We start from the raw sequence: 25653 nt of genomic DNA, 5'->3' as shown, positions 1-25653 counted from the left end.
TTTTTTACCTATATTGTGGAACAACCTGGACATTTGTATGGAGGTGTAGCACCCATCGTAATTTAATGGTGCTGTTCTTTAAAGCCTTTTTGTATTGATATCTATCTACAGTGACGAGCAATATATCAATGTTAAGAACTTTTAACTACCAGGCTCCATATCTTACCATGCACTACTGCTTTGAACGTGAGGCTACCATCATTTTATACACAGTCATCTTGGCTATCTCATACATAAATTTGACTAGCAACTACTTAGCATATGATTAGTTATGCAGATTCTTGTCATCTCACTGCATTGTTACGGTTTTGCTACTAGTGGTAGAAAAATCTTTTTCTTCTTGTATACTACAAATTACAACCTGTTCTCATATTCCCTAATAGCTCAGTGTGAAATTGTGTTTATTTCAAAGCAAAAGGTTACTAGTTCGAATTGAAAAGCAGCCATGAAGACTTCCGAAGTAAAGAGAAACAGCATCATCCAGCTCATTGATTGCGGTCTTTGGCCAAGAAAATTGCCAAACTGCATCATGGGGGTGACATAACAATTGGAACAATATGAAATGAAGTCTGTCCATCCATTCAAAAGTCAAGAGGTGGATGTCCAGGCAAAATATCAGAGCCAACAAGTCAGCTCATCACAAGATCTATCAGTTCTGTCGCTACAAACATGGCTGTGGAGGTGGTTCGTATGCTTTATAATAGTGAGATCACAGATATCTGTGCAAATGCACATCACACAAGTCTGGAATGGTGGTTTGAAAAAAAAAAAAAAAAAAGGTGAAGAAGCCTCAACTTCAATATCATCATAAGAAGCGTTGGCTCGAGTTTGCAAAAAAGTGGATCGTAGAAGATCGAAAACAGGTGATTTGGAGCAATGAGACAAGCCAATAGACTAGGCTCTGATGGGTGCAAATGGGTCTGGAAGAAACAAAGGAAAAGGGGCTAATTGATCAAGAAATCAAAGGAATTGTCAAGTTCGGTGGAGGAAGGATAATGATATGGGGTTGTTTCACAGCCAAAGGCATTGGATATTTGACCAGGATCGATTGTGGTCTCAATGCTGAGCTATATGTGAGTATCCTACAACATGAGTTACTTGGTACATTCGAGTACTATGGGTTTGAAAAGGACAACAGGGTTTCAGCAGGACAATGACCCGAAACATGCGTCAAGATTGGTGCAGAAATAGTTCAATCAAGTTTAAGTGCTGGATTTGTTGAGGGAGGGCACAAACGTCCCTTCACGGTTGACCAAGTGAGTGTCAAATTATGTTGATTGCAATCCAATAGAAAACCAGACGGAGGCAAAGTTCTGTATGGGGGGATTCAAGAATCTCTCTAACCCCGTTTATTTCTACTTAGCATTTTACATTGTTTTGATTTCATTAATGTCCAATCACCTTCAGCCATACTACAAGCTTGAACCAATGTTAGTACAATTATTTCGGAAATACACATATGGTCATATTATCGTTAGTTCGGTACATGGTGGAAAGTTACAAAGTCGTACATCCCGGCTGAGAGTAGCTAGATAACAGGAGCAGGGTGTCTCATAGAATGTTCCTGAGAGAAAAGGTTAGTGTGGGAAAGTTGCTTGTGAATCAAGAGGAAAGAAGGAAACAATGTATGTTATGCAAAGAGTATAATAACATGATTTTGAAGCAAGCAGACAAAATGGAGTTGCCATAGCATGAATATCAATATGTCCTTTACAGATTGACCCCTACAGTCCCTAGACCTCAACCCAATGGTGGCGAAAACGCAGCGCTTCCGCAAAATAATTGGTATAATAATTTTTTCGCAATGATAATCTGCATGTGCTGTGCACATGCTGCGGAAATTTCCGCTGCGGGTTATCATTGGGGAACATGGCAGACCTTCTACCAAGCGTTTAATCCGCAGCAGAAACGCTTAAAAAACGCAGCCTTATAGACAGAATACTATTTCAATTTATTTAGGAAATTATAAATATGTGATTGTGCTGGTTTATAAATTATAAACCAGCACATACACACTCACTTTGTTTGAAGAAGTACAAACTCCTCTCAAAGGAAAGAACCATAAAACACAATCACCATGGATTTCTGAGGTATTGGTCTTGATCAGGAGGCAAGGTCTAAAGTGGATCATCACTGCTTTGAATGTGTAGAACTAGATTTTCTTCAATTACATTTCACACCATACAAGCTCTGAGATTTCAGTCCTCAATGTGGTTGTCATGCCACCAAAAAAGGAGGAAAGTTTTGTGTAGTTTGAATTACAAAAGTAGGCTTATTGTATTGCTTCAGAAGTATAAATAAGTGTGTGGTCAGGAGTCCAGCTTGTGTAGAATTAGCTGAGCAGTAGTAGCTTTTGTAAAGTTCACATGTCTGACTATATTCCAATAGGATGCATCACAGTGAATCTTTAAGTTAGTAAATATTGGCACAATTCACTTAAAAAGTTTATTTGACAATAAGTAGAGAAAAAACAATTCATGTTGTGAAGTACATTTTTTGTATTTTATATTGTACCCAAAATGTTTCACACATCCCTACTTTTCCCATGAACTACCCTAATGAAAAAGATCATAAATAGGGAATTTATGAAAAAAAAAAAAGTTAAAGGAAGTATGCCATAGATTTTTGGTCACACTATGCTACATATTCTTTGGACATGTACTTAGACATTGTTTAAGTGGTGTCAAATGGTACATTTACACTGTTGTATTTTTAGACCATATATTTCTTGCCAAAATGGTGACGAATCTCAGAGGAAATCTATATTTTTTAACACCTGAGATTTTTATTTAACTATAGATCTATTACAGAAAATATAAAGCTGTGTGAGAGCATGTGTCCACTTTTTTTTAATCTGTAAGGCTGTGTGCCCACAATCAGGGGCTGTGTCCAAAATGCTGCGTTCTACAGTACAAGGACAGTGGATGGGATTTATAGAAATCCCATGCTCCTTGTGCTCGTTTTTTGACGGTGTTTAAAAACCCACCCGCAGCGCAGGTTTACGAGCTGTAGCATGTATATTTCTGTAGCAGAAACACCAGTCTCTGCTGCAGATTTCGACAAATTGAATGTCATTACACGTACTGACAAAACAAGTGCGACATTAGAAAGCAGCGAAAATCTGCTGCGTCCAAAGGGCTGCTGGTTCATGATTGTGGGGACATAGCCCAATATAAAAATGATTGATCTAGTGAATCTCAATTAGAATTTTTTTTTTATTAATATGAATGCCACTCACATAATTCATGGTTTTAAAATATGCCTGTAACTAGCCTGCTATCTTCACATCTGCATTACAAAATTTGTAATGGTCTGTCATAGGAACAAAAAAACGTTAGTCAAGTCAGGGATGGATCCATCACATGATGGACAAACTGCTTTTGAAGAATTCCATTTACTATAATGAGATTCTTCAGGTTTCATTATAAAAGATAACTCCTAGCATAACAGCTTTTATTTTAGCAAGTAAATGATCCAGCAACTGATCCCCTTCTTTGCAATTTATTCCATATATGACATGACAAAGGTTTTCATCCCTTTTGACATGGCTACAGTTGGCCATTTTATTTTTCATATTTGAGAAATTAGGTGTGATTGAATTAAATACTACAATATAAAAACCCACTAGCCCTGTGCCAATCTGCATTTGCAGGAGAAATTTAAAAAGTGGTACCACTGAGCAATATTCTGTGAACATCAGATACCATAGAGAAAGTTCAACATTAAGTCAACAAAATCCTTGAACTAATAGACAAAAACAACTAAAATACATAAGGACTTCAATACTACGATACTCCTAGAAGGCGAAGCGGGGAGGGGAGGGATATTAAAAACCAAAATTCATGAAGATATACTTGCTGGAAAGAAGCACAAAAAAGGTAATAATTACAACCCATTAAACACTTCAAGTTTTTGTAATGATGTTAGCTGAGAAGTCAAACAGATCTTTATTTATCTTGCGCACCATATTTAGCTCATCCTCGAGTTCTGAGGTCCTAGATCGAAGCTGTTCTACAATGCCAGAGAGGTTCTGGAGGGAAAAAATAAAAATAGTAGCATGACAATGGAATACAAATGACAAAATATTCATTTTATAGGGAATTAGTCATCAGAAAGTAACCTATTCTTTAAAATCAGGTTCTATTTTAAATGTAATTTTTTTTTATCAATTTTCCATATACTGTATTTTACGGACTTTAAATGAAATGGTGGTGTGTCTTACAGTCCGATTTTACAGTAGCTTACGGGTGGTGGGGGTGGTTGAGGGGGAACGGGGTCACAATAGGCAGGGACGTTGCTGCGGGCAACATGCTGGGAGGCTGCAGGCCCTGGCCTCTCATTAAATGTTAGCTCTAAAATCTCAATCTGCGCATGCGTCGCCTCCGGCGGCTATTTTGCCCAAAGCCCACCACAGGGAAATCTACTCCCCTCACCGGCCAGCTTTTTATGAAAGCTCATGGCCCGCAGCCTCACACTGCCTGGACACACCCACCTTCCAGCACAAGGCCACAGAATCCCCCCACTCCTGCCACCACCGCCGGCCTCCTATGACCCCTGCTCCACTGCAGTAGGTAAGCTACATTTGAATTATAAAACACACTCCCATTTTCCTCTCAAATTTGGGGGGAAAAAAGGGAGTCTTATAATCTGAAAAACATGGCATCTACAGTGGATATAAAAAACAACACACTCTTGCTAAACTGTCAAATTTACCATCATATAAAAAAAACATCAGGAAGAATCATTTCAGTACTTTTTTCCGCCTTTAACCCCTTAACGACCTTGGACACTGTCATCGTCCTTTGTTCTCTAAAGAACAGAAAAGATGACGATTGAGACTGCTGGCAAGTGTTCTTTAGAGACAGTTTTTCCTGCAGTCGTTGTCGTCAGCCTTTCTGTTCCCTATAATTTCGTCGTTTCTGTGCTCTAAAGAACACTTCCCAGCAGTTGCCGTTGTCACAGTCGTCACCCTTTCTGAGTCTCATTTTGACTTGTTTTAAGGACATTACATCAAAGATGAATCAGCCAGTAGTATGTTTTTCCACTTTAATTTTGGGGGTGACTCCAAATCCAGGCCTCCATTGGTTAATAAATTTGATTTCCATTGAGGATTTTTGTGTGATTTTGTTGTCAGCACATTCAACTTTGTACAGAACAAAGTATTCAATGAGAATATTTCATTCATTCAGATCTAGGATGTGTTATTTGAGTGCTCCCTTTATTTTTTTGAGCAGTGCACATCATTCACATTAGTGATCCTACAACTCCAATCCCCTCATAACTGTCTTGGCTGATTGAGGAGGCCATGTACACATGTTGAGCATTTGGTGAGCTTTTTTACATCAGTATTTGTAAGTAAAAACCAAGAGTTAAACAGTCAGAAGTATAATAGAAAGATGTGCACCACTTCTGCATTTTTTACCCACTGCTGGTTTTGGCTTACAAATACTGTGGTAAAAAAAACTCACCAAATACTCAATGTGTGCACATGGCCTTAAAAGGGAACCTGTCACATGAAAAAATGCTATTAACCTGCAGATATGGGGGTTATAGTGCTCTGAACCTGCCCGGCACTTCCACTTAGAGCCCCAATGCCGAGAGGAAATGAACTTTATTCCTCCCGGCAGCATTCGGTGTTCAATCCTGGTTGGGTGGTGCAAATTCAGTCACAACTCTGTGTATGGAAACCGGTCAAAGTAATCACACCCCCTGCCAAGCTACTGTCAGTAAGTCCTGGGGGTGCGGTTACAGCAGCCACCCCCGTGCCTGAAAGTCGAATCCCTGTCCAGCCGCAAATATATACATTTAAAAAAGTCTGGTATATACACCAGTAAATTATAACTGTGGGTTTGCTGTTCCACGGTAAAAAATCTCTATTATCCTGCTTTTCGCTTTTTTGGCCTTAAAGAAAAACAGTAGCGTCTCCTGATTGTTCTGACACAAAAATATATCTGTTGAAAATAGTCTGTTGTAGGCCCGACAAATCCCAGTGTGGTTTTGCATTTCCACGGGTCAAATCTCTGTACTATCCAGTTGTGGGCCTTTTGTATCTAAAAAAAAACAGTTTGAGTGTGTCGCTCACTGTTTTTCCGCAAATATATATATTTAAAATTCTATGGTATACCCCAGTAAACAATAACTGTGGTTTTGCCATTCCACGGTAAAAAATCTCTATTATTCAGGTTTTGGTATTTTTTCCGTAAAGAAAAACAGTAATAGTTTATCCCTGATTGTTCTGATTGTTTAAAAGAGTCGGGTGTAGGCCAGAGAAATAGAACTGTGGTTTTCCTCTTCCACGGTTCTAATCTACTTTTTATTACCCTTTTTCCATTGATAGTGCGAGTGTAAGCTATTTTACTTCCTTTACAATGGGCAAGGCGCGTGGCAAGGGACGTGGAAGTGGACGTTCTGGTGATGGTGTGTGCAGAGGACGGGGCCGTGGCCAAGGTGAAAATGTGCCATAACCAACAGCCACATCTTCTCGCTCCCACTTCTTGATCGAATTACTAGGGAAGCACAGAACAACACCAGTATTGCGAACTGATCAGTGTGAACAGGTTATTAATTGGATAGCAGAAAATACTTCCAGTTACCTGGGCACCACCACCTCCGGTCTGACTTCCACACGGTCAACTCTTAGTAGCCGTGAGTCTCGACCGCATACTCCTCCTCACCCTGATGCTCCTTCCTCCCACCATGCCGAGTGTCGTCAGAAAGCAACTGATCCCACACTTGGACACTCTGAAGAGCTGTTCACTGGTCCATTTCCAGATTTGTGCCCCTCACCTGCTACGCTTGAAGTGGTGGAAGAGGAGATTCCATGTAGCGATGCCCAAATATTTGAACAGCCACAGCCACAGGAAGTAGACGCTGGCAATTTGTCACAAGAGGAGGACGATGACGAGACACAATTGCCAGGAAGTGAGGAGGAGGATCGTGGTGCGCAAGTGGAAGAGGAGGAGGTGGTGGATGATCTAGTAACTGACCCAACGTGGCAGGAGGACATGCAGAGTGAGGGCAGCAGCACACAGAGGGAGGGAGGCAGAGTACCCCAACAGGCAGGAAGAAGCAGTATGGTGGCCGCAGACAGAAAGCGGGCAACCGTTCCCCGTAACACCAACATGAGGGACGTTGCCAGTACAAGCGGTAGGTCTTCCAGAGTCTGGAATTTTTTAAAGACTCAGCTGATAACCCCAAAAAGGCCATTTGTACCACCTGCCATGCCAGCATCAGCAGGGGTGACAAAACTACTAGCCTGACCACCACCAGCATGATCAGGCACATGGAAGCAATGCACCCGACTTTGTGAGGCGAACCCCAGGGTCCAAAACCAGTGTCAGCGCGTGTCACCACTGCTTCTTCCGCTGTTGTGCGTGCAATAGAACCCCCTGTTGTGTGTGCAAGGCAATCCCCTGTCCATACTGCATGCAAAGATGCCCCATCCTCTCAGTTTTCATTTGTTATGGCAGTTTCTCAAGAAACAGCATCAACGTCCACGTCCCACCACAGCGTTCAATTGTCCATATCCCAGAGCTTTGAACGAAAGCGGAAATTCGCAGCCAACGCCCCACAGTCCTAAATTCGCACATTTCACGACTGCTTGCGCTGGAAATGCTGCCTTTTAGACTGGTGGAGATTGAATCCTTCTGCAACCTTATGGCGGTGGCCGTCCCTCGGTACTCGGTCCCCAGCCAACACTATTTTGCCCGGTGTGCCATCCCCGCACTACACAAGCACGTGTCCAATAACATTTGCCGTGCCCTCAACAACGCAGTTACTGGGAGAGTCCACCTGACAACAGACACGTGGACAAGTGCTTGTGGCCAGATACGGTACATCTCCTTGACGGCACACTGGGTAAACATAGTGGAAGCCGGGACCCAGTCGGACCTTGAGACGGAACACATCCTCCCCACACCGAGGATTGCGGGCCCTATGTCAGTCAGAGTTGCCCCCACAGTGTACAGCTCCTGCGCATCATCCTCCTCCTCCTCCTCAGCCTCCATCTCAGATATCACCACATCAGTTACAAGCTGGAAGCACCGCAGTACTGCCTCCGCCAAGTGGCAACAGGCTGTGCTGAAACTCATAAGCTTAGGTGATAAACTTCACATTGCTTGTGAGTTGTGGACAGCTGTGAAAGAGCAGGCAGATCTGTGGCCGAGACCACTGAACCTCCATCCAGGCATGGTCGTGTGTGACAATGGCCGTAACCTGGTGGCGGCTCTGAGGCGAGATCACACACGTACCATGCCTGGCTCATGTGCTTAACCTCGTGGTTCAGCGGTTTCTTAAATCGTACCCAGAGTTGCCAGATCTGCTTGTGAAAGTACGCCGCCTGTCAGCTCATTTTCGCAAGTCGGCTACAGTTTCCGCCCTTGCTGTGTTGCAGCAGCGTTTGCAGCTTCCGGCACACCAACTGGTGTGTGATGTCCCCACACGTTGGAACTCTACCCTCCACATTTTGCAAAGGATTTGTGAGCAGAAGAGAGCAGTTGTGGAGTACCAGCTGCAACAAGGCCGTCGATATTCAGGTCAGACTCCACACAAGACCTCAGGAGTGGACCTGGATGTCTGACATATGTACCATCCTGACAAACTTTGAGGAGGCCACCAAGATGGTGAGTAGCGATGACGCCATCATTAGTGTCAGCATCCCAATTGTCTGTCTTTTGCAACGCTCTCTGCAGAGAATTAAAGAGGAGGCATTGCAGCCAGAGTATGATGAGATGGATCAAGAAGCCGTAGCGGGCGATTACACACAGCCCAGCCTTATCTCATCCCAACGTGCATTGGGGGACAATGAGGGAGAGGAGGAGGAAGAACAGGAGCTGGTATCATGCGCTGTAGACGGTAGTACCTCTACAACTGTCATACCGTCGGTTCAGTGTGGGTGGCCTGAGGCCGGGGGGGCGGGGAGGAGGAGGAGAGCATGGTCAGTCGTCATCTTGGTGAGGACACGGAAATCTCGCCCGTTACCTGTCTGGCACGCATGGTTGACTTTATGCTACGCTGCCTTAACCGTGACCCTCGCGTTGTCAAAATGTTGGGTGACAGTCATTACTGGTTGGTGACATTTGTAGACCCCCCGCTACAAGGAGAACTTTCACTCTCTTATTCCTGAGGTGGAGAGGTCTACAACAATGGGGCAGTACCAGAAGGCCCTTGCTGCATAACTGTTAAAAAAAAATTCCCATCTGAACACGCTAGCGGCAGAGGTCACAGTTCAAGGCGTACATGCGAGAGAGACGCAACTCCAATCCAGCAGAGGCAGGGGAACACTGTCAACGTTCTGGGACAGTTTTCTCAGACCCTCCCTTTGGACAGACCCTGAGGCGCGGCGTACTCTCACAAGGAGTGGAAAGTTTCAAAAGATGGTGAGGGAGTACCTTGCCGACCGTACCAGGGTCCTCCGTGATTCCTCTGTGCCTTGTAATTATTGGGTATCCAAGCTGGACACTTGGAATGAACTCGCTCTGTAAGCCTTGGAGGTCCTGGCCTGCCCTGCCGCTAGCGTGTTATCGTAGAGTGTTGTTAGTGCGGCTGGGGGAATTATAACTGATAAGCGCACTCGCCTGTCAACTGACAATGCTGACCCTTATCAAAATGAACAAGGGCTGGATTGGGCCAGACTTCTCATCACCACCAAATGACAGCAGAGTAACAAAGTCAAATCCACTGTCATTTCGGGAGGTGTATTCACATGCACCGCTTCACACCTACACACGGATATACGCTTCCTCATTTTGGCTGTTTTATGTTCTTCTCCTTATCCTCAGCCTCCACCACCACTCTACCACCAGGGTGACCGTGGTCCGTGTTGCCATTATTGAATGTTCCTCCATCCTGATTTTTGTCAGCTTTTGCTTGGAAGGCATAAGCAAAGACTGTGGGAGACCCACTCCCCAATAATGGGAATAATATTCTTAAGATGCTTTACTGTATGGCTCTTCCAAGGGGCATTAAAAGCGTCTTGTTATAACACTCTGAGCTCCACGTCTCTTCCGAGGAGCATTAAAAGCGTCTTGTTATACCACTCTGACCTCCACGTCTCTTGTAAGGGGCATTAAAAGCGTCTTGTTATACCACTCTGACCTCCACGTCTCTTGTAAGGGGCATTAAAAGAGAGTCTTGTTAAGCTACTGGGACCTCCACGACTCTTCGAAGGGGCATTGCATTTCCTCAAAATTTTTGGAAGCTTTTGCTTGGAAGGCATAAGCAAATACTATGAGAGACCCACTCCCCAATAATGGGACTAATGTTTGTAATATGCTGTACTGCATGGCTCTTGTAAGAGGCATTGCAAGTTGCTCAGCCCTAATTTTTGGAAGCTTTTGCTTGGAACGCATTAGCAAATACTATGGGAGACTCACTCCCCAATAATGGGACTAATGTTTGTAATATGCTGTACTGCATGGCTCTTGTAAGGGGCATTAAAACAGTCTTGTTAAGCTACTGTGACCTCCACGACTCTTCCAACGGGCATTGCATTTCCTCCTAATTTTAGTCAGCTTTTGCTTTTCAACGCAAAGTTGAAAACTAAGGGAGACCCACTCCCCAATAATGGGTAGAAGGTTTTTAGTACGCTGTAATCCACTTCTGTTTCAGGGGCATTGCAGTTCCTCATAATTTTTTGGAAAGCCTTCCATTCACTGCTTAGGCCAACAGTGCACAGGAGACCCAGTTGCTATAAATGGAAAAAAAGGTTTAGTTAAGGCCCTCTGACCTCCATGTCATTTCCAAGGGGCATTGGAGTGCCTCAAAATTTTTGGTAGGCATTGCACTCACTGTATGCCCCATAACTGTGTAGCCGAACCGCTCCTTTTGTTACAGAAACGTATCCTACAAGACATATGTGGTCGACTGGCCTGATATTGATGTGAATGGTCCCTGTTCCTCCTGCTCGTTCTCCTTTGCCACTACCTCATCCATCATTTATCACCTGAAGCTTTGTTTTAACGGGAGTCAGAACTTGGATAGTAGCAGGAAAACATCCAGCAATCCTCGGAGGAGGTAGGATATGCGCCAAAACGCTGACCACCTCAGGCCTAGCCGCTACTACATACATGCGCTTGCATTCCTTGAAAACAAAGCAGATGCTAACTTCTATCATCCTTATCATGCTCCTCACCTTGGCACTCAACTCTCCTGATGGAGAAGCCAGGGCCCACCGGAGGAGTCGGGTTCTCTGGTGGGCTCGTCCAATGCTGCCCTAAAGCAGGTCAGTCTAAGAAAAGTCTGTGTGGGGATGTTCCGCGGAGAAATCGGGGCGGCTGGAGACCGTTTATAGACACCCGGCCGCCCCCAGGTGGCTGGGGACCGTGTGTGGACACCCGGCCGCCGGGGACTGAGTATGGATACCTCGCTGCCGAAGCAGCCATTAGGTAGTGGCCAGCTTCGGCCTCCTCAAAACTAAAAGGCCCCATTTCAAGTGCAAGCTAGCAGTATGGTATTGCAGCCTGGGGGTGGGTGGGTGGCAGGTTGCACATTTACGCTTGCATTCCAAGAAAACAAAGCAGATGCTAACTTCTATCATCATCATCATGCTCCTCACCTTGGCCCAAACAACTCCCCTGATGGAGAAGCCAGGGCCCACCAGAAGTCGGGTTCTCTGGTGGGCTCGTCCAATGCTGCCCTAAAGCAGGCCAGTCTAAGAAATGTCTGTGGATGTTCCGCGGAGAAATCGGGGCGGCTGGGGACTGTTTATGGACACCCGGCCGCCCCCAGGCGGCTGGGGACCGTGTGTGGACACCAGGCCGCGGGGCGGCTGGGGACCGAGCGTGGACAGCCGGCCGCCGGGGACTGAGTATGGATACCTCACTGTCGAAGCAGCCATGAGGTAGTGGCCAGCTTCGGCCTCCTCAAAACTAAAAGGCCCCATTTCAAGTGCAAGCTAGCAGTATGGTATTGCAGCCTGGGGGTGGCTGCATATTTGCGCTTGCATTGCAAGGAATGGGGGAGGTACAATTGAACACTGCCCTGGGACAAGGACTTGCACGGGGATAGTTGCAAGTCTGCATCGTCTGATGCGGCAAGGATCACTTCTGATGGGCACACTTTTAGGCAGTGACCTGGGAGTCAGATGCTTCCAGGGGTCTTCCCCATGCTATTCCCATGTCTTTTCAGCACTGTATGCATGTGTCACACAGCACATGGCCAGATAAGGTTGTAAAATGTTAAAATTACATTTTCCCGGTGAATGCTTCCTGGGGTGATCCCCATGCTGTCCCCATGTCATTTGAGCACTGTCACTATGGTTTTGGGCACTTTTTAGGCTTTCTACAGACTGCCGGGGGTGCCGCCGCAAAAATGCTCGGGTCTCCCATAGACTATCATTGGGCGAGCTCGGGCCGAGCTTTGAGCACCTGAGCATTTTAGTGCTCGCTCAACACTAATAATGACAGATCAATTCTGGCAGAGAAAGAACCAGATTTCTCTGATAAGAAATTACAAAAGTTTCTTATTTTTACGTGTACTATTGATTTATGACATAAAAATTAAGATGATGGTTCCACTTAAGGTGCTCTTAAACAAAAATAAATGAAAATCAGTTTTAGTAATAAAAAAAAAAAATTAAAAAAAAAACCCTCCCACTAAGTCATATTCGGTACCACTTTATTCATAATGATCCATATCAATTAATACCATATGGCGAATACTGAAAAAAAAAAAAAAAAAAATTCATAGGTATTCCAAAATGGTACCAATAAAAACTACAGCTTGTTACACAAAAAAATCCCTCATTTAGCTCTTTAAACAGAAAAATGCCAAAGTTAAGGATCTTCACAATTCAAGATTTAATGTGATGAAAAAGTTTATATACCAAAAACTGGTACCAGTAAAAAATACAGCTTGTCCTGTAAAAAAAAAAAAGCCCTCATACAGTCATCTACAGAGAAATAAAAGTTATGAGTGTTAGAAGAGGATTAAAAACACTTTCTCAGGTAATTTTTTGTGTAAAAGTAGAAAAAAATACATTCAAATTTTGCTATTGGCGTGATTGTATCCAATGGCAGAATAATGATTAAATGTTCTTCATCTCCCTAAGAGTTAATAGAAAGTTACATGCACCACAACCCCCACCCCCCCATATCCCTCAAGGTACTGGTTTATAGGCTGTGCCTCTAGTATACCCAGCAGATGCAAGCTGTGTTATACAGACATTATCAGCCACTCGCTCCGTTCGCTGTTTAACCCTTTAAATGCAGTTGACAAATTCTCAACGCCATTAAACCCCTTCACCAAGAAGCATGTTTTCAACTTCCTGAGGCCAATTTTTTTCAATTCTGACGAGTGACACTTTATGAGGTAATAACTCGAACTCTTCAATGGATCCCACCGATTTGGAGACTGTTTTTTCATGATAGTGGTAAAATTTCTTTGATATGATTTGCATTTATTTGTGGTAAAAAATGGGAAATTTAGCAAAAATTTTACAGATTTAGCAATTTAAAACTTAACATTTGGTTTAAGGGCATAAAGGGGGGGGGGCACACCCAGCCTACCGGGTGAGGGAGGGAGGGGGGCACGACCAGCCTACCGGGGGGAAGCTGCCAGGGTGGGGATCAAGGGGTGCCATGCATATCAGGATGGGCCATATTAACAGAGCTGGGGGACATTACCCCTGTAACAGTGTCAGCAGCAGACCGCCTCCCCCATAATAGTGCATCATGACCACATTTTTTGCTTACTATTTTTTTTTTTTTTACAATTTTCCTCCTCTAAAACTTAGGTGCTTCTTATGGTCCGGTGCGTCTTATAGTCCGAAAAATACAGTAACTCTCTGGTTTACGGGAATAAAAATGTAAAGTTTGAAAATTGCAAAATTTTAAAATTGTCAAATATTTGATATTTTCATAAATAAAAACAAGACATAGCAACCAAATTTACCACCATCATGAAGTACAATACGTCACGGGAAAATCTCAGAATCACTGGGATCCTTTAAAGTGAAAGAAAAAAAAAAAAAAAAAAAACTAGCTTACCTTGCCCTCAGTTTCACCTATTAAAAGGTGCAACTGTTCTCCACGCTGCAAATAAGTATCTTCCGAGCCCTACAAAAAAAAACAAAAAACACAGCACTAAAATAAAGTATTATGAATTGTGTAAAAATCCACTACAGATGCATCTCACTAAGCTAGAATATCATGAAAAAGTTATTTTATTTCAGTTCAATACAAAAAGTGAAACTCCTATATTATATAGAGTCATTACAGAGTGATCTATTTCAAGTGTTTATTTCTGTTAATGTTGATGATTATGGCTTACAGCCAATGAAAACACAAAAGTCATTATCTCAGTAAATTAGAATAATTAACAAAAAAACACCTGAAAAGGCTTCCAAAGCGTTTAAAAAGGTCCCTTAGTCTGTTTCAGTAGGCTCCGCAATCATAGGGAAGACTGCTGACTTGACAGATGTCCAGAAGGCAGTCATTGACACACTCCACAAGGTCATAGAATTCCAATTTTCATTTGGAAATCAAGGTCCCAGAGTCTGGAGGAAGAGTGGAGCGGCCACAATCCAAGCTGCTTGAGGTCTAGTGTGTAGTTTCCACAATCAGGGATGGTTTGGGGAGCCATGTCATCTGCTTGTGTAGGTCCACTGTGTTTTATCAAGACCAAAGTCAGCGCAGCCGTCTACCAGGAAATTTTGTAGCACTTCATGCTTCCCTCTGCCGACAAGCTTTTTGGAGATGGAAATGTCATTCTCCAGCAGGACTTGGCCCCTGTCCACACTGCCAAAAGTACCAATACCTGGTTTACACACAACAGTATCACTGTGCTTGCTTGACCAGCAAACTCACCTGACCTTAACCCCATAGAGAATCTATGGGGTATTGTCAGGAGGAAGAGGAGACACCAGACCCAACAATGCAGAAGAGCTGAAGGCTGCTATCAAAGCAACCTGGGCTTCCATAACACCTCAGCAGTGCCACAGGCTGATCGCCTCCATGCCACGCCGCATTGATGCAGTAATTGATGCAAAAGGAGCCCCGACCAAGTATTGAGTGCATTTACTGAACATACATTTCAGTAGGCCAACATTTCAGATTTTAAAAACATTTTTCAAGCTGTTATAAAGTATTCTAATTTACTGAGATAATGACTTTTGTGTTTTCATTGGCTGTAAGCCACAATCATCAACATTAACAGAAATAAACACTTGAAATAGATCACTCTGTTCGTAATGACTCTATATAATATATGAGTTTCACTTTTTGTATTGAAGAACTGAAATAAATTAACTTTTTGATATTCTAATTTTGCGAGATGCACCTGTACAGTGTGTACAGTTACCACATAATTCTTAGTGCTACTGGCTATTAAAGAAGTTGTCCACTACTTTATATGAACCCCCCCCCAATGTATTCCCCTGGGGCCCAGAAGTGTTTTTGTAAATACCTTGCAGTGCCTTTCCTGCCTCTGAGTGGCGCTATCGCTGGCCGCTCAGAGGCATCATGTGACCCGTCACTGATGTCACGCCTCACTTGACGTGACATCAGTGACGTGCTCCCCACGGTGGACCCTGGGCTGTGGGCGGGGTTACCCCGTGCGTGACACCCAGTATCTACCGTGCATTTTTCCAGTGAATGAGGAGAGGGAGAGCGCGCGGTGGATGCCGGGTGTGAGTAACCCCACACACAACCCAGCAGCCACCGGTGGAACACTGAAGAGGGACCCTTGGCTGCAGCCTGGACTTGTGACGTCAGCGGATGTCAGAGCCGGCTGCAGCCAGGGGTCAGGTGATGCCAGTGAGCGGCCAGTGATAGCGCCGCTCACAGGCAGAAAAGGCACCACAAGGTATTTAGAGAAACACATATGGGCCCTGGGGGGAATACATTGGGGGATCATATAAAGTAGTGGACAACCCCTTTAGGACAGGCTTACATTGAACTCTGTTATTCAAGTATGAAACTAACCCATTTTTGATCATATGACATATACCGTATTTTTTGAGACTAGAAGACGCACTAATTTTCTCCAAAAGTTTGGAGGAAAGCGGGGGTGGGGGTGCGTCTTATAGTCCGAATATATATATATATATATATATATATATACACATATACATACTGCTCAAAAAAAATAAAGGGAACACTTAAACAATATAACTCCAAGTAAATTAAACTACTGCGAAACCAAACTGTCCAGTTAAGAAGCAACACTGATTGACAATCAATTTCACATGCTGTTGTGCAAATGGAATAGACAATAGATGGAAATTATTGGCAATTATAAGACACACTCAATAAAGGAGTGGTTCTGCTGGTGGGGACCACAGACCACATCTCAGTACCAATGCTTTCTGGCTGATGTTTTGGTCACTTTTGAATGTTGGTTGTGCTTTCACACTCGTGGTAGCATGAGACGGACTCTACAACCCACAGAAGTTGCTCAGGTAGCGCAGCTCATCTAGGATGGCACATCAATGCGAACTGTAACAAGAAGGTTTGCTGTGTCTGTCAGCGTAGTGTCCAGAGACTGGAGGCGCTACCAGGAGACAAGCCAGTACACCAGGAGATGTGGAGTGGGCCGTAGGAGGGCAACAACCCAGCAGCAGGACCGCTACCTCCACCTTTGTGCAAGGAGGAACAGAAGGAGCACTGCCAGAACTCTGCAAAATGACCTCCAGCAGGCCACAAAAGTGCATGTATCTGCACAAATGGTCAGAAACCGACTCCGTGAGGGTGGTATGAGGGCCCAACGTCCACAGATGGGGGTTGTGCTCACAACCCAACACTGTGCAGGACGCTTGGCATTTGCCACAGAACACCAGGATTGGCAAAGTCGCCACTGGCGCTCTGTGCTCTTCACAGAATAAAGCAGGTTCACATTGAGCACATGTGACAGACGTGACAGTCTGGAGATGCCGTGGAGAGCGATCTGCTGCCTGCAACATCCTTCAGCATGACCGGTTTGGCAGTGGGTCAGTAATGGTGTGGGGTGGCATTTCTTTGGAGGGCCGCACAGCCTCCAAGTGCTCGCCAGAGGTAGCCTGACTGCCATTAGGTACCGAGATGAGATCCTCAGACCCCTTGTGAGACCATATGCTGGTGCGGTTGGCCCTGGGTTCCTCCTAATGCAGGACAATGCCAGACCTCATGTGGCTGGAGTGTGTCAGCAGTTCCTGCAAGATGAAGGTATTGAAGCTATGGACTGGCCCGCCCGTTCCCCAGACCTGAATCCGATTGAGCACATCTAGGACATGTCTCGCTCCATCCACCAATGTCACGTTGCACCACAGACTGTCCAGGAGTTGGCGGATGCTTTAGTCCAGGTCTGGGAGGAGATCCCACAGGAGGCCATCCACAACCTCATCAGGAGCATGCCCAGGCGTTGTAGGGAGGTCATACAGGCACGTGGAGGCCACACACAATACTGAGCCTTATTTTAAGGACATTACATCAAAGTTGATTCAGCCTCTAGTGTGTTTTTCCACTTTAATTTTGGGGGCGACTCCAAATCCAGGCCTCCATTGGTTAATAAATTTGATTTCCATTGATGATTTTTGTGTGATTTTGTTGTCAGCACATTCAACTTTGTACAGAACAAAGTATTCAATGAGAATATTTCATTCATTCAGATATAGGATGTGTTATTTGAGTGTTTCCTTTATTTTTTTGAGGTATGTATGTATGTATGTATGTATGTATGTATGTATGTATGTATGTATGTATGTATGTATGTATGTATGTATGTATGTATGTATGTACATATACACACATGCACTGTGGCTGGTGGGGAGAGCGGCAGCGGAGCAGGGCACAGGAGGCAGTAGCCCGCTGCTGCATCCTACACGGTGCCCGCTGCTAAAGAAAATAAATATTCACCGCTCCCCACGCCCATGTGCGTGGGGAGCAGTGACTATTCATTTTCCTTAATAGCGCGCACACTGTACCTGCAGCGCGGCTCCTGGTATGTATGGCACCCTTCATCCCTTTTCCTGGTATTTTTAGCACCCCTCATTCCCATCATGCTGCACAAAAAAAACAAAAAAACAATTATACTCACTTCCTCTCTCCTCCAGCGCTGCGTCCTGCTCTGCTGCCAACAGGGATCTCACGGTGTGAGCCGTGCATGGTGTAACTGCCATGCACCCTCACACAGATGCTGTGCCGGAATTGTCACTGTTCCCAACGCCGGGACTATGGACTTGGAGACCAGTGACTATTCATTCTCCTTAATAGCATGCACACTGTGTGCAGCATGATGGGGATCAGGGGGTGCCACACATACCGGGATGAAGGGTGCCATACATACCGGGATGAGGATGAAGGGTGCCATACATACCAGGATGAGGATGAAGGGTGCCATACATACCAGGATGAGGATGAGGGCCATATATACCAAGATGGGGGATATTAACAGAATTGGGGGACATTACCCCTATAACAGTGTATCATGACCACATTCTTTGCTTTATTTTTTTTTCTATTTTCCTCCTCTAAAACCTAGGTGCGTCTTATTGTCCGGTGAGTCTTATAGTCCGAAAAATACGGTAATTAATAAAACTCACCTGCTGCCGTTTCCCAAGCCGCAATACAATGCCATCACTTTCGGGCCCCTCGCAGCCTTCAGCACCTTGAAAATGTTTATTAAAGCGAGGCAGCGGAAAGCTAGGTTTACTGTCTGCTCTTAACATGTTTCCGGGTGCAGGTATGATGATCGCATTGGTCACTGGACCTAGAAAGAAAGATGAAAATGCAGATAACATGTTATACTTTTGGATATGATAAAATATTATACTGTAAAAGAAAAATGAATAAGAAAGTTAGTACCTCTATGGTTTACAGTTCGAAGGCATTGCTTGCTTTGGATGTCCCAAACACATACAGTTTCATCATGGGAACCCGAAACCAGCATACTTCCATCTAATGATACGGAAAGACAAGTCACCTGGTCTCTAAAAAGTCAAAGAACAGTTAATACAATTAAATTACCTAATATTTTAGGACAATTAAAGCAGATCTGTTGTAAGATTTCACAAAAGAAAAATTATTAAATAGACCTTAGGGATGATTAAGCTAGTATACTTTGATAAGTGATGTCATAAAATGTTAGAAAATGTTTTTATACCAAGCCGGAAAACTTTTTTTTTTTTTTAAAACAAGATTATACAGCTATTTTAGCAATGATTTTTACAGTCTGTAATTGCAGCGCCACCTCTGAATCACAAGTAGACAAATCACCGGGTCTGAACAGCATACACCCTTTAAGTACTGCAAGATTTAAGTATCGTGATACACCATATTTTGAATATTCAAGGATCCAATATTAATGGTCTGTAATGGCGCATAGCAAACGTGGTACCAATTTTCAAAAAATGGGGTCAAACAGAGTCTGGAAGCTATAGGTCTGGAAGTGGCCTCTGTGATAGCAAAATCTTTTAGTTTTTTTTTTTGACAGATGTAATCCTGGAGTATCTCAATAAAAATATCCTCATGACCAAAACAGCAACATGGTTTAGAAGGGATCAGTCCTGTCAGACTAATCTTATCACCTTCTATGAGGAGGCAAGTTCCAGACTGGACCAGGGAAATGCAGTGGATGCTGTCTATATGGACTTTTTAGAGCAGTTTAATATAGTCTGACATAGATGGCTGGTACATGAAATGAGAACAAAAGGTGGTTATTAATGAACCACACTCTGATTTGGTCACAGTTAGCAAAAGGTTACCACAAAGGTTAGCATTGGGCCCTCTTTTAAACACATTTATGAAAGACCCAGTTGAGGGCATACAGAGTAAAATGTCAATATTATCTAAACTCTGCAAGGTAATCAACACAGAAAAGGATAGTTTAATCTTACTGATGGATTTAGTTAAGTGTGCTTTCACATTGCGTTGTGTCCCCGTCGTGGCATACGTCCAAAATTCCCTGCAAAAAGGGGTCAGGGCGCATACGCCGATGAGTCCGTAGACTGTAATGATGCCGACGGAGCAAACATGTGCTCTGAAATGTATCATTTTCTGGAGCGTACGTCTACTGGAGGCGGACACCCAGAAGTAGTACACTCCCGTAAACGATGTACGTTAGAGAGCACGTTCTCTCGGTCTGCAACATAACAGTCTATGGACCCGTCGGCGTATAAGTCCGGACCCAGTCTTGTGGGGGATTTCAGATGTATGCCCTGATGGGGACACAGAACACAATGTGAAACCACCCTAAGCCGGAGGCTTGGGCGGGTATGTGGCAACTGAGTTTTAATGTACATGAATTTAAGGCCATGCAGCTGGAAAAAAAAAAAAAAAAAAGTACAGTCATGTACAAAATGGTAAAATGGGTAAAACGGTCACTAGAAAAAAAAAAAAAAAAAAAAAAAAAGACTTCTTTTGCAGCAACTTCCCGAAATTGGACGTATCAGTACGTACTGGTGATCGTACAAGGAACAGGAGCGGTGCCCGTGCCATCGCCACCAGGAGCTTGGTTTAAGTGATAGCCGAGACCCGGATATTACAGCCATGAGTGGTTGGTGTGGTTTGTCCTACTCAGGATTATTTTAAAGTAATCAATAAATGAAGATCTAATTTTTTTTTTTTAATTTTATTTCATTTCATCGCTGGACATTTTCTCTTTTTTGCTGTACATTTGCCCGACCCGTGCGTCTCCGTGCGATATTCTCAACAAAGGACTGCTTTATTCACTGATGAGCGGACTTTCCTTTTTCCCTTTCCTATGCTTGGTATATTTCATGGTTTTTGTCGTGCTCCCATATGAATTTTGCTTAAAAGATATTTATTATCCTATCTGATAATGGACACCACGATACCTACCAGTTTCCTTGATCTGGTACTGAATACAAAAAGATTGGACAGATTTGCTTCTATCTTTAATGAAACATGTGTTTCTAAAACTAATGCCACTAACACAGCAGCTGAGGAGAATTTAAAATCCCTAATGAAACAACTAGATAATAAAAAGACGAAAGAATTGAAGCTATGGTGGGACTCTACTTCCTTGCAATCTTATATCTCAAAAGAGATGATCCCGAGGGGACTGAGATTGAGAAAAAGTGCAACCTCCACATATGCAGATTCCTTTCAATGTGAATGGAACCAATACTGTCTGCTTGCGCTCTTAAAGGGGTTGTCCACTACTATTCAAAATAGCCCAATGTGTTTTTCTGATGAAAAGAAGCTTCTTTCTAATTACCTCCCTTCTGCCTTTTCTGCCTGTGAGCGGCGCTATCACTGGCTGCTCACAAGCATCACGTGACCCCCGGCTGCAGCCAGCTCTGACATCCGCTCATGTCGCGTCATGATTCCGAATGCAGCCGGGGGTCTCCCTCATCTATGTTCCACGGTGGCTGCTGGGTTGTGGGCTGGGGTTACAGCCCGCGTCACACCCAGCTTCCACCGTGCGCTCTCCCTCTCCCCATTCATTGGGAAAGCGCGGTGGATGCTGGGTGTAACCCTGCCCACAACCCAACAGCCACAGTGGGGGCCCCAGCGCTGAGTCACGCCTCACTTGACGTGACGTCAACGGGGGTTGGGGGGGGGGGGTCACGTGATGCCTGTGAGCAGCCAGTGATAGCGCCGCTCACAGGCAGAAACCGCAGAGGGAGGTAATTAGAAAGAAGCTTCTTTTCATCAGAAAAACACATTGGGCTATTTTGAATAGTAGTGGACAACCCCTTTAAACTCATGGAGCTAATTGTGAGATTTGAGGTTCAAGAGATGACAGCTGTAAAAGAAGATATTAATAACTTACAAACCTCTTGGAAAACATTAACTCAGATTGAATATTAAAATGACAAAAAAAATCTTCAGAAATTAGAGGATATTATATCTGAAATAAAAGAAGGCAAAGTTTGAAAGGGATCCTATGGATTATAAAATGAACCAAGTTTATACTTGGAGTACATCCAGTTTCAATAAATCCATTTTGAAAAATGGGTCTTTTTTCAAATCCTCCAAATCCAAGCAGGGATCAGGTCAGTTTCTCTAACTTAAGCTTTAATTCTTCAGCAGAATCCTCTAGCCTTTGCTCCTCAGGCGATCAATCTGACATCTCTGCACCAACATCTAAAAGTAACTTTCAGCAGAAAAAGTCAACAAGTACCTTATCTACATCGTCAAAAACCGCAGCAGGAGGGCAGGACGGAAACACAGACGAAGGAAGATGTGCACTAAGGGGGATAACTAATAACCATGACATGTTAAAAAATAAAGCAGACAAAGGTGGAGGGGGATTGTTGTTTTAAATGCTTCACTATTTTTGAGAGAAAACGTGAAAGCCTTAAATGATGAGAACATTTGCATCAAGTTGAAAAGTGATCCTACATATCACTATCAAAAGATGTCCAAATTATTACAAGATTGAGTTCTCTTGGGAGCTTTAGATTCTAAATTAGCAGAATATCTTTATGTTGAGAACCCAATTATCCCAATTTATCATGCACTTCCCAAAGAAATCCCCCCCCTCCCTTCAGGCACATAATATCAGGAATTGGGTCCTTATCTGAGAAACTGGGTGAATGGGTTGACCACGATCTCCAGCCGCTTATCAGAGCAATTCCAGGTTACATCAGGGACACTAAAGCGATCACTAATGCTGTGGCAGGTCAGCTCTGGCAGTCAGACTATGTCTGGTTAAGCTGTGATATAGAGAGCTTATACCCCTCTATTCCACACGATATAGCATTCAAATGTTTAACAACTTCTCTAAAAAAAAATATATAGCACCTATTCTATAATGTTGCAAGAATTCCTCGCAACAGCAGTCTCATTTCTACTCAGTCATAACTTTTTTTCTTTTAATGATTTATTTTATTTACAGAGACAAGGTGTGAGCATGGGAGGTAAATTCTCCCCATCCCTTGCCAATATAGTGGTAGGAATGTGGGAAGAGCATATCTTTACAGATGGTAACCTTTCCTTAGAACTGATTACATTCTATGGCCGCTCTATTGATATGATACTTATTTCGAAGGGGGGTGAGAAATATACTCCATTTTATTTCCTATATCAATAACAAATCATTATGATCTGAAATTTTTTCTTCACCAGTATCCATAAATTTTCTTGATATAACTTTGGGAGGGAATATAGAAACAATCAGCTGCAAAACGTATAGAAAGTCGACAGTTTAATTCCATCCTACAGGCACATTCCTGTCATGCTGCACAGACTATCAGGAATGTTCCTGTGGGAGAACTAGTTAGAATGAAAAGGAATTCATCAACAATTGAAGCTTATAAAGCAGAATTAAAACTGGTTAAGGATAGATTGAGACAGAAGAAACGCAGAATGGGTGTTACAAAGGGCTGAGTCCATAGTGGACAATATTGACAGAAGAATTGTTACTCAAATTAAAAACAATATAGAAATAAACCAAAAGAACAATAATAGTTGTATTACCTTTTCGACCCAGTATAGTCCTGAATATAACAATTATATCCATCATCAAAAAACATCTCCCAATGTTACACCAGGATGCTAAACTAGTTAACATTTTACAAAACTCTACCATCGGATATGTGGCAAAAAAAAAAGCCTGTACCTTAGGTAATCTTACTTCTCCCAGTCTTTTTCATGACAGAACCAACAATACAAGGACATTAACTGGCTGGCTTGTAAAGGTTTTTTCAAATGTGGACACAATGTATGTAAATCCTGCAAACATGCAAATGTTTCTGCTGGTTTCACCTCTATGGCAAACATTTTAATGTCAATACAGTCGGAGTCATCCATCGGGCCGTGGGGTACTCTCTGCCGGGCCGGTCGTTGCCAGGCGAGATGTCACCGTGGCGGTGACCCGGTCTGTGACCCAGGGCGGTCAATCAAAAGGGGATTATTTATTTACAGGGGATTTATAGTTTTTATGTATATACAGTTTGTGACGCCACCTGTGGTATGCGGCTATGTGGAACCGCCGCTGCGGAGCAGATCCTCCGGAGCTGATGTAAATGCAGCAGGGTTGGTTTAGCTCTCCACAGGTAGAGCTTAGCTTCAGGGCAGTGTAGATGTTTTAGATGTTGCTGGGCGTTGTAGTGCAGTGTAGTGCAGGGAGTGATGGCGCAGCAGTAATTCACAGAGACAGTGGGGTGCAGTCTTCAGAGTTTACTCACAGTTAAGTTCCTCAGGTTGCACTGTACACATTACAGCCTCCCACGTCGCGCTGCGCTCACCAGGCAGGGGTTCAGCAATCCCTCAGGTAATTCAAGAGAGCCTGACAGGACTCCGTTCTGTGTGCCTTCTTCAGTAGTCTTCCTGCGCTGGCTCTCGCCCTCCTGCCCTGCGCCTCACAATCAGTGTCCCAATCCGGTAGCCTGGGGTCTTGTCGGGCGACCTGCAGTCCCCTGGACCCTCTGTGGCCACCTTTTCGGCGATATAATTGTGGTTGTGGCCACTGCACCTTGCAAGTACAGCAGCCTCCAGTTTCTAGCTGAGCCTTGTAGTTCTCCACTAGTTTAGGGGCCGGTCCCCTCCGCGGCTCGATCCCTCTACCGCCTGGCAGATTCGGGCGTAAGGGTGGCCTCCAGCACTTCCCGTACCCCTGGGATCCCTTCTGTTCCTGGAGCCTTTCTCCTGCTCCCTCTCCTCAGGCCCGCTCTGGAGCAGAGCTCCTACAGAGCCTCTGCTCTTTTCACTTCTCCTCCTCTGACAGTTCTGACTGAGCTCAATTCCCAAGATGGTTCCCCTTTTTATACAGCTTCCTTTCATGCTCCCCTAATCTTCTTCCTCCACCCACACCCACTACATGGTTCCCCTCCACTCCAGCCAGGGACTGTGCTCTCCCTTAGAAGCAATCTCGCTTGGCCCTACTGAAGTGGATGTGTTGGATGCAGGTGATCGGGTCCTGGGCAGCACACTATCCTTACCTGAGAGTGGGATACCACACCTCTGGGTGAGATGCAGTACCTCTGTGGTGACTGAACCCACAGGGGCGCCATACATACATACAGTACAGACCAAAAGTTTGGACACACCTTCTCATTTAAAGATTTTAAACCCCATTTATAAGGCAAGAAATCCCACTTATTAAACCTGACAGGGCACACCTGTGAAGTGAAAACCATTTCCGGTGACTACCTCTTGAAGCTGATCAAGAGTGCAAAGCAGTCATCAAAGCAAAAGGTGGCTACTTTGAAGAACCTAGAATACAAGACATATTTTCAGTTGTTTCACACTTTTTTGTTAAGTATATAATTCCACATGTGTTAATTCATAGTTTTGATGCCTTCAGTGTGAATGTACAATTTTCAGTCATGAAAATACAGAAAAATCTTAAAATGAGGTGTGTCCAAACTTTTGGTCTAATATGAATATATCTATCTCTATATACACACAAAAAATTGTTGTTTTAGCCCCAATTTTTTTTATTTTCACAAGGACAGAAGGAGAAAATGGACCCCAAAATTAATTGTGCAATGTCTCCTGAGAACGCAGATACCTAATATGTGGTCGAAAACTACTTTTAGGGCACAGTGCAAAGCTCAGAAGAGAAGGAGCGTCATTATTGGTGTTCAGATTTTGCTGGACTGGTTTGAGGATGCCATGTCCCATTGGCAGACCCCGAGGTGCTTGAACATCAGAACCCCCTATAAGAGACCCCATTTTTACCAACTACACCTCTCAATGAATTCATCTAGGGGTGCAGTGATCATATTGACACCACAGGTGGGTCACAGAATTTTATAGCATTATGCAGTGA

At 43.8% G+C, this 25653-nt stretch overlaps 1 protein-coding gene across 1 annotated transcript in view; it reads right to left on the bottom strand.

Moving 5' to 3' along the window:
* Window positions 1-1311: 1311 nt before the first annotated feature.
* LOC141176271 (WD repeat-containing protein 18-like) overlaps window positions 1312-25653 on the bottom strand; it is a 64398-nt gene continuing 40056 nt past the window's right edge. The window contains exons 7-10 of the mRNA XM_073660230.1: window positions 18777-18901; window positions 18515-18681; window positions 13986-14054; window positions 1312-4030 (exon numbers count right to left, since the gene is read on the bottom strand). Coding sequence (XP_073516331.1) covers window positions 3905-4030; window positions 13986-14054; window positions 18515-18681; window positions 18777-18901 — 487 coding nt within the window. The 3' untranslated portion in view covers window positions 1312-3904. The remainder of the gene's footprint in view (window positions 4031-13985; window positions 14055-18514; window positions 18682-18776; window positions 18902-25653) is intronic.

The sequence above is a fragment of the Phyllobates terribilis genome, unplaced genomic scaffold (genome assembly GCF_046119375.1).
Source record: "Phyllobates terribilis strain yellow unplaced genomic scaffold, ASM4611937v1 Scaffold_22__1_contigs__length_20350403, whole genome shotgun sequence".
Lineage (NCBI taxonomy): Eukaryota > Metazoa > Chordata > Amphibia > Anura > Dendrobatidae > Phyllobates > Phyllobates terribilis.
The sequence above is the reverse complement of the archived record's forward strand: the minus strand, read 5'-3'. Positions and strand labels throughout refer to the sequence as shown.